This window comes from Erythrolamprus reginae, chromosome 3 (assembly GCF_031021105.1).
Source record: "Erythrolamprus reginae isolate rEryReg1 chromosome 3, rEryReg1.hap1, whole genome shotgun sequence".
In the NCBI taxonomy this organism is placed as follows: Eukaryota; Metazoa; Chordata; class Lepidosauria; order Squamata; family Dipsadidae; genus Erythrolamprus; species Erythrolamprus reginae.
The window spans coordinates 4,781,054-4,790,749 of NC_091952.1; the positions used below are offsets into that span (position 1 = coordinate 4,781,054).

Genomic DNA, 9,696 nt, shown 5'->3' on the forward strand with positions numbered 1-9,696 from the left:
CAGACTAGATGGACCATGAGGTCTTTTTCTGCCGTCAGTCTTCTATGTTTCTATGTTTCTATATGCAGTTTACAATGGCAAACCCTAACACACGTGTACTCTGTACTAACCATCAGGATGAGCCAATGGGAGGTGGGGGGGGGGTTCTAACACATCATAGCATTTAGACTTATATACCGCTTCACAGCACTTTCCAGCCCTCTCTAAGTGGTTTACAGAGAGTCAGCATAGTTGACCCTAACAATCTTGGTCCTCCTTTCACCGACCTTGGAAGGATGGAAGGTTGAGTCAACCTTGAATCTACTGAGATTTGATCTGCCAAACTACTGGCAGCCAGTGATCAGCAGAGGTAGCTTGCAGTACTGCACTCTAACCACTGCACCACTGAGATGCTGTGGTTAGAGCAACAAGTTCCTGCATGCTCCTCCTCCTCTCTGCAAATCCTCCTCCCTTCCTAGCACCAATGTTATTATAATGCCTGCAAGAAAGCAACCATGCTCAGAGACCACGAAGGACCCCTGATCTTGGGTGACTCGGACAGCCGTATAGATTTCCCTAAATAATGAGACAGCTCGGGGCACAATGATTCTACTGAGTTTGCAGTGATATAATTAGAATAGGAAATGATGATTCCACTGGGTTTATAGTGATATAACTAAGAAATGATGATTCCACTGGGTTTATGGTGCTATAACTAGAGTAGGAAATGTTGATTCCACTGGGTTTATAGTGATATAAATAGAATAGGAAATGATGATTCCACTGGGGTTATAGTGATATAAATAGAATAGGAAATGATGATTCCACTGGGTTTATAGTGACATAACTATAGGAAATTATGATTCCACTGGATTTATAGTGATATAAATAGAATAGGAAATAATGATTCCACTGGGTTTATAGTGATATAACTATAGGAAATGATGATTCCGCTGTCTTTATAGTGACATAACTAGAGTAGGAAATGATGATTCCACTGGGTTTGCTGTGATATAAATAGAGCTAGGACAACAGCTTGCGTGCCAGCAGATATGGCTCCGCGTGCCACCTGTCCCATAGGTTCGCCATCACTGGCTTATATAAACAACCTCTGATGCACCTACCAAGAGTTAAAAACACCACATCCTTGATTTGTGTCCCTTCCCTCCCTCTCTCCCAGGCACTCGCGGAAACGATGGGAACGTTTTGTCCACAGTGAGAACCAGCACTTGGTCAGCCCCGAAGCCTTAGATTTCTTGGACAAGTTGCTGCGATACGATCACCAGTCCCGACTGACTGCCAGAGAAGCCATGGAGCATCCTTACTTCTGTGAGTCTTTAGTTCTCGGGAAAGCCCAGTCAAGGCATCCTTCGGCGGGACAAAAAGCGGGCAGGAAATATTACTTGATCAGCTTTCAGAATAACCCTTACGACAGTTTTTCACACTTACAACCTTGGCCATGTGATCAAAATTCAGATTATTATTATTATTATGTCAGTACAACACAGCAAACGAGATCACTATGCTGGATTTCGTATTTCATCACCAGTCGGGCGCTTCCCAAGCACCTAGGACTGCGTGATGTAGCGGCAAATTATGTTTGCCGATCCCAGTAAAGCGGCCTTTTGCAATTGACAGATGGAGATTTTGTCAATTCTGATGGTTTTCAAATGTTCGTTGAGATCCTTTGGCACTGCGCCCAGCGTGCCAAGTACCACTGGGACCACTTTCACGGGCTTATGCCACAGTCGTTGCAGCTCGATTTTTAGATCTTTGTATTTCACTAATTTCTCTAGCTGCTTCTCCTCAATTCTGCTGTCTCCTGGGACTGCGATGTCGATGATCCATACTTTCTTTTTCTCCATGATCACAATGTCTGGTGTGTTATGTTCCAAAGTTCGGTCAGTCCGAAGTCAGAAGTGCCACAGTAGTTTTGCTTGCTCATTTTCGACCACTTTTTCGGGCTTATGATATTATTATTATTATTATTATTATTATTATTATTATTATTATTATTATTATTATTATGTAAGACTCAGATTTATGACAGTTGCAGTCTCCCAGGGTCACGTGATTCACCCCTTTTGTAACCACCTGACCAGCAAAGTCGATGAGAAAGCCAGATTTCACTCAACAATCGATTTTCTAAACTGATTACCTGCAAACGATTCACGTTAATGGGAAAGGTTGTAAAATGGGAGCAAAGCTCACTTAACCAATGTCTAAAGCCTTTTCCTTCCTTCCTTCCTTCCTTCCTTCCTTCCTTCCTTCCTTCCTTCCTTCCCTCCCTCCCTCCCTCCCTCCCTCCCTCCCTCCCTTCCACTTTTTTCTCTTCCTTCCAGACCCAATTGTGAAGGACCAGGCTCGGATGAACTCAGCCAGCCTGCCAGGGAGCAGCACACCTGTGAGCAGCGCTGGGATGCTGTCAGGTGAGTCCTTCTGGGGATGCTGCCCTAAGCAACGGGCTGGTTCTCCCAAAAGCCATTCGGTCATGCTACCTGGGCTCCCTGGCAAACGAATAGTGCTGATGGTGATGATGTTCCCTTGTTTTTAAGTCACCTTGAGTCGCTATGGGTGAATTGAACGGGTCCAAAGACGGGCTACAAGAATGGTGGAAGGTCTTAAGCATAAAACGTATCAGGAAAGATTTCATGAACTCCATCTGTATAATCTGGAGGACAGAAGGAAAAGGGGGGACATGATCGAAACATTTAAATATGTTAAAGGGTTAAATAAGGTCCAGGAGGGAAGTGTTTTTAATAGGTGAACACAAGAACAAGGGGGCACAATCTGAGGTTAGTTGGGGGAACGATCAGAAGCAACGTGAGAAAATATTTTACTAAAAGCGTAGTAGACCCTTGGAACAAACTTCCAGCAGACATGGTTGGTAAATCCACAGTAACTGAATTTAAACATGCCTGGGATAAACATATATCCATCCTAAGATAAAATGCAGGAAATAGTATAAGGGCAGACTAGATGGACCATGAGGTCTTTTTAAAGTTTACTTTAAGAAATAGCACAATCCAATAAACAGTCCAGGTCATACATGTAATAGTCAGAATAACCGTCCAAAGGATATACAATTATAAAGCCGTCTTACCATTTGTCATTCACAGTAAACAAAGATACCAAGGTATAGCTTTGATAGAACAGAATGTCAAAGTATGTCAGAGAGGCAGAGAGAGCTATGATCTCTAGCTCCCTCTTATGGCCACCTGCAACACCACCAATCAAAAATAGCTTACAGTTAAAGCTACATACATCAACACAGTTAAACCTACAGACTTAAATTGTTGGTCCAACTCAGGGGTAGGCAAAGTTGGCTCTTCTATGACTCGTGGACTTCAACTCCCAGAATTCCTCAGCTAGCATGATTGGCTCAGGAATTCTGGGAGTTTATTTTTTTATTATTACTTAGATTTGTATGCCGCCCCTCTCCGAAGACCACAAGTCATAGAAGAGTTGAAGTCCACAAGTCATAGAAGAGCCAACTTTGCCTGCCTCTGGTCCAGCTGATTGGACAGAGTCCTAACAACCACCAAGCCACACCCACAGAACCAACAATTTTAAAAAAAAAATTTTTTTTGAAACCCACCACTGCATCCCCTTCTACTCAGTCCCCCCCTCTCTTCTACCAATGATGATGTTCCCTAGTTGGGTCATGAAACATCTATAAGCAAACAAGCTCAAGGCGCTCCAAGCACACCGGAGACCATTCTCATTTGAGGGTGGGGTGGGGGTGGGAGAGCAAATTGCTCGCTCCAGGTCTCCATCTCCTAATTTTCTCCTTTCGTCTCCCTCTCTCCCTCAGGAATTTCTTCGGTGGCGACGTCTTCCCCCCTCGGACCTCTAGCCGGCTCCCCCGTCATTGCCGCCGCCAACCCACTGGGAATGCCAGTACCTGCTGCCGCGGGGGCTCAGCAATAAAGGACACACGTGCCCCCGCCTCCTCCCCCCCATCTCCCAAACGCCGGACTGGAGCCACCCTAGGGCTGAGGGTCCTCCTCCACTCACAACCCCCCCTCCACAGCCTCTTGTAGCCAACGTGGGGAGTGGGGGGAAGGAAAGAGAGACAAGAGGACCCCTGTTGGAATCATCGCTTGTGGATCGATCGTCCTTCCGTCACGTCATCCATATGTTATCTTTCTCTTTTTTCCTCTCTCTCTCTCTTTCTCCCCCCCGGATATATATATATATAGATATATATAGATATGGATGGATCTTCTCACGCCGAATCCCCCCATTTCCCAGGCCTGCCTTTTTTGTTTTGTTTTTTACTTGAACGTTTTGTAACTCAGAGGAAACAAAAAAAAAAAAAAAAGAATCCACCCCACGGGGCGTTTAACGGACCCTTTCTCATCTGTTTCCCGCTCGCCCCGTCTCCAAAACGAGGACTCCGTTTCTCTCGTCCTTACGACTCGCCGATGCCTCTTCTACCCCCTCCTCCCTATGCAGGGGAACGTAACGCCTCCATCGCCCGCCCGTAGCCCTGTCGAATTCCAGCCTTGGAAAGCCGGCAAGATGGGAGAGACGGGGGCGTCTCAGAAGCCACTTTGCCGCATTCTGCGGCGGCTCAAAACGGACACAAAAGAAGGACAAAACGGTCCATTGTCCTCTGGGATTGTCTCCTCCGCATCTTAATCCAAAGCCTCCAGGCCTCGCCATCCGATCCGTACCTCCCCCAGCCTCACCGCCAAGCCTCTTCTCATAACTTCTGGAAAAATCTGATTTTTCACCTGTTTTTCCTTTTCGGTTTTTCCCCCCTGAAATCTTCTCAAACTTCTAGCAGGTTAGGTCTTGGAAAGAAAACAAAGCAAAACGCCGAACAGTTCTAGGAGTGCTCACTTGCCCTGCCTTCTCTCCCATATATATTTTTTTCTCCATGTGCCATGTGGTGAGGTGTGTGTGTTTAGAGGAAGCTGGCGGAGAGAAAAATTTCGAGGAGAAAAAGATGTGAAAAACAACAACGCAAAAACCCCAGGCCAGCTTGTAAGAAGAGAACATTCTGGGGAAGGACGGTATCCACTCGTCGTGTGATTACGTGTCTGTCTACTACACACACACATGCACACACCCCACCCAAACGCAGAGGCCTCTCTAAGGTAAATCGGGCTCGCTCTCCCTTATGCTGAAATGCTCTACGTCGGAATTCCCGGCTGTATATAAAAACTTTTTTTGTGTTTAATTTATCAAAGGTTAGGTTTTAACGTTGGAGGCTCTCCCTGGGGTCAGTATCAAAACGTTTTACGTTATGCGCAGCCTCTTAACCCCCCGGAATTGGGGCTTCGGACCAGGAGGCTGGGCTCTGGGTGCGTGTGTGTGTTTGGTGTGTGTATGTGTCCCGAAACTGGTTCTCCCCATTCCCGTTTCGGGACCTTGCCCGGATTCGACGGCTGCCGCGACCTGTGTTGGGAAGCCTTATGAGAATCGTGCTTGCAAGCCAAAATGTCGCTAGGTTTCGGGGTCTGGGATGCCTGCGTTTTTTCTCAACGCACTGGAATGTCAGGGCGGCCGCAGCGAAGGGCAGGATGGAAGCCCCTTTCCCATCTCTTTCAGAACCCACCGGGGCCCGTAGCTCACCGCCAGAGCCTCGGAAACCCGGTCAGATCCTCCGTGAAAACTTCATTGGAGGGGGCATTGCTACATGTGGCCTGCTAACCGTCTTGGGGAGGCCTCGAGTTTCATAATAATATGCAACTTTTGGGAACTTTGGAATCTGGGGAGATGCTTGCATTCATCGGGGCGGGGTGGGACCTGGTGCCAGAGCAGGAAGCAATAGCACGAGATGCCCCCCACCCCACGCCTTGGCCGTTTCCTCTCTCCCTCCATCTCCTTGGCGGATGAGAAAGGACTTCTGGATGGCCGCCGGCTGGAAATTTCCCATGGTGGCACCTGCGAGAAATTGGGAAAGGCAGCGTAGGTGTGCCTAGATTTTTGCACACGAAGATGGTTCCCCTCTGGAGGTGGGGATCGGCTCAACCCTTGGCGTTCTTCTTTTGATCTTCGAATTTGGGTAGCAGACAAAAAGAAGGGATTCATCGCGTGCTTCCTAGGAATCAAGGATGCCGGGTGCGAGGCGATGAGGATTTAAGTGGTGGTGGTGGGGAGCCACCAGGGGGAGCAGTATCCATCCAAGCGAACCCAAAATGGAAGTAATTGAGGTTGAGGAGTTGATGTAAATGGGTGGTGGCGTTCTCCATTTTGGCCCCTTTTTGTAAAGATGCCGGGACTTCAAGTCCCAGAATTCCCTGAGAATCGGAAGTCCGCACGACTTAAAGGGGCGGGAGTCGAGGGAAAAACCCACCCATCTCAACTTCTTTCTTCCCGGTGCTTATCCTGGCCTTGCAGCCCAAAAAAAACCTGCAGATTGTAACAACGTCTGTGTTGTAAATTACCTCATCTGTATACGTCGTATCAGAACACTTTTTTTAAATTACTCAGCACTTCCTGGGGATGGATGGAGATTATAATATATATTTTATTTTCTCCTTTTTCTCGGGAAAACTGGGAAGCGGGAACTGGCATTGTGTGAGATGACAGGAAAGGCTAAGGGGGGTGGGGGGGAAGGAAAAGAAAATGCCAGTATAAATAGTCCTGTTTGCAAATTTGAATTTTTAAAAAAAAGAAAGATCTTGTTTGAAGTGATCTTTTTTATTATTATTTTGTTGAAATTTAGATTGGGTTTTATTTTCTCTTTCTCTCTCTGGATTTACCTGAATGGAATTGTAGTGTCACTTATTGAAACTAACCCTTAATTGTGCTGAGAAGTTGTGCCATGGAGGTCTTTAATTTTTTTAAAAATAAAATCATTGAAACAAAAAGTCTGCTGAGTTCTTACTCTTAAAAAGAAAAGATTTTATCTCCTAGTATTGAAAAGCTTCTTTTAGACATCTTACCTTGCTGGATGCTGGTACATTTGCTTACTACGTATAGTAGACCCTCTGGTCACAACCATAATTTGTTCCTTAACTTTGGTGGCAAGCTGAGTTGATTGTGACCAATGGTGGGCTCCTACCAAAATGGGTAATTGTGTGCGGCTATCGCACACGAATGTGGGATTAAGTGCAATTTATTTTTTTTTAAATACATTTTATTTTGGTAGACAAAATGGCCGCCACCATGTTACCATTTGCAAAATGGCCATTGTATCCTCATGTTGCCCATTGCTGGCAAATTAGATATTCAAAATGGCTGCCGGTCACACGGGAAAGCAAAAAAAACTCATTGAAATGCCCGCATGTGTGTCCCCATTCGAGATTTTGCTACCTGCAAAGCTGCGGGATGCAAAATTGTGCTCGATCCCGCACTTGCATGCCAGAGCTGCAGAAATGTGTGCAATTAGCCATCCACTGGTTGTGACCCAAATCTAATATTGGAAATTTGGTGCTTACAAAAAGAACCCCAACAGAATTAGGGGCGAGTTCGTCCCAGTTCATACCGGATCATCCAAAGTGGTAGCATTCGCTGGTGACATCACAATGACATCACAGAACCGTTTCAGTCGGTGTCGCCATCTTTAGGGAGGGATTTCCCCCCTGAATACTACCGTTGATTGATTGGTTGATTGATTTGATTTGTATGCTGTCTCTCCAAGGATTCGGGGTGGCTCTACTGCTACCTGACAAAGGGCCTGCCTGACCCCAGGTTTATACTTATCGTATTTTTTTTGAGTCTTAAGATGCACTGTTTTACCCCCCAAAAGAGGGTGAAAACATGGGTGGGTGTTATAAATCGAATGTAGCCTTACACAACCACCTTGACCCTTTGTCCTCTGCCTCCCAGCAATTTAGCCGGGGTGGCGCAGCAGGTAGAGTGCTGTACTGCAGGCCACTGAAGCTGACTTGTAGATCTGAAGGTCAGCGGTTCAAATCTCATCACTGGCTCAAGATTGACTCAGCCTTCCATCCTTCCAAGGTGGGTAAAATGACCCGGATTGTGGGGGCAATAGCCTAGCTCTGTTAAAAAAAAGTGCTATTGCTAACGTTGTAAGCCGCCCTGAGTCTAAGGAGAAGGGTGGCATAAAAATTGAATGAATGAATTTACCTCCTTGCAGCAAACAGAACAGAGCCTGTTAAGCCAAGAAATTCATTATCAGATTCCTGACCCTCGCCTGATTCGAGGCTGCAGGCAAGCCGCTGTGCTAAAACTGAAAGTGAAACCAAAGCTGCAGGAAGGCAAATTGCTGGGAAGGAGAGGCAGAATTTTATTTCCTTGGGCTAATCAGACTGCTGAAATTAGATGCAAGGAGGTAAGTCAACTACACTGTTCAAAAAAATAAAGGGAACACTTAAAAAAACAATATAACTTCAAGTACAGTGGTACCTCTACTTAAGAACGCCTCTACTTAAGGACTTTTCTAGATAAGAACCGGGTGATCAAGATTTTTTTGCCTCTACTTAAGAACCATTTTCTACTTAAGAACCCAAGCCCGGAAAAATTTCCCAGGAAATTTGAGCGGCACGAAGGCCTGGCCAGTTTCCTGCCATTCCCCCTTTAATCCTGGCCATCTCAGGCTTTTCTGGGCTGCCTGAGGAACCTTTCGGTGGCATTTAAAGAGGCTTTGGAAGCCCAGAGCAAACGGAGCATTTTTCATTCTGTGGGCGCTTGGAAAGGGAATAAACCGGCGTGAAGTTGCCTCCTGGAGCTTCTGGGCACGGAAAGGCAAAAGGGGGTGCTCACCTCGCCTTATTCCTTCGGCAGCGACTCTGCTCTTCCTCCTACCCAAATTCCGAGCTTTTATTTCTTTCCCTAATGGGTTTGCACGCATTATTATTACATTGATTCCTATGGGAAAAATTGCTTCTACTTAAGAACGTTTCTACTTAAGAACCTGGTCACAGAACGAATTAAGTTCTTAAGTAGAGGTACCACTGTAATTCAAACCTGTGAAATCAAACTGTTCACTTAGGAAGCAACACTGATTGACAGTCAATTTCACATGCTGTTGTACAAATGGAATAGTTGTGTAAATGAAATACAGTACTCAAATGAGAATATTTCATTCATTCAGATCTAGGATGTGTATTTGAGTGTTACCCCTTTTTTTTGGAGCATTATATAAATGTCTAGAATGTTCAAATCACTAGACTTTATTTTTTAGAGACTGCTTTATTATTGTTTTAGGCAACTTAACAAAATGAAAAAGCTTTTAAAAATAAATGCTTGATCTGAAGAGGCTGTGTATCTTCTTTTAAATAGCAGCCACATCAGTTTTAAAGATCTATAAAAGTATAATCCAAAATGTAACATTGTCCTGTTTTAGTATAAGGCAGCTGACTTAAACCCAGACTTAGATATGTTTGTGGTAGATGTATTTGGCAGATGACTCATATTTATGACGGCCACACAGTGTCCTGGAGTTGCGTGATCCCCATTTGCAAACTCCTGACAAAGCAAAATCAATGGGGAAGTTGATTTCCCTTAACATCTGCGGCGATTCGCTTAACGACCAGCAAGAAAGGTCCTAAAATGGGACAAAGCTCACATGTGGAGTGAATTGAATGATTTGTTTTTTTCATGTTTTTTTGGGTTTTTTAGATTTTTAATTAGTTAATTGGATTCAAGACATGGTATACTATGTATTTTATATGTTGTGAGCTGCCCTGAGTCCTCGGAGAGGGGTGGCATAGAAATCCAATTAATAAATAAAATAATAAATAAATAACGTTTCATTTAACAGGAATAATTGTGGACATAAGTCAAGGACTACTACTT

At 45.0% G+C, this 9,696-nt stretch overlaps 1 protein-coding gene across 1 annotated transcript in view; it reads left to right on the forward strand.

Moving 5' to 3' along the window:
* CSNK2A1 (casein kinase 2 alpha 1) overlaps nt 1-6,803 on the forward strand; it is a 71,513-nt gene extending 64,710 nt beyond the window's left edge. The window contains exons 11-13 of the mRNA XM_070744409.1: nt 1,160-1,308; nt 2,322-2,408; nt 3,794-6,803. Coding sequence (XP_070600510.1) covers nt 1,160-1,308; nt 2,322-2,408; nt 3,794-3,909 — 352 coding nt within the window. The 3' untranslated portion in view covers nt 3,910-6,803. The remainder of the gene's footprint in view (nt 1-1,159; nt 1,309-2,321; nt 2,409-3,793) is intronic.
* The last annotated feature ends 2,893 nt before the right edge of the window (nt 6,804-9,696 follow it).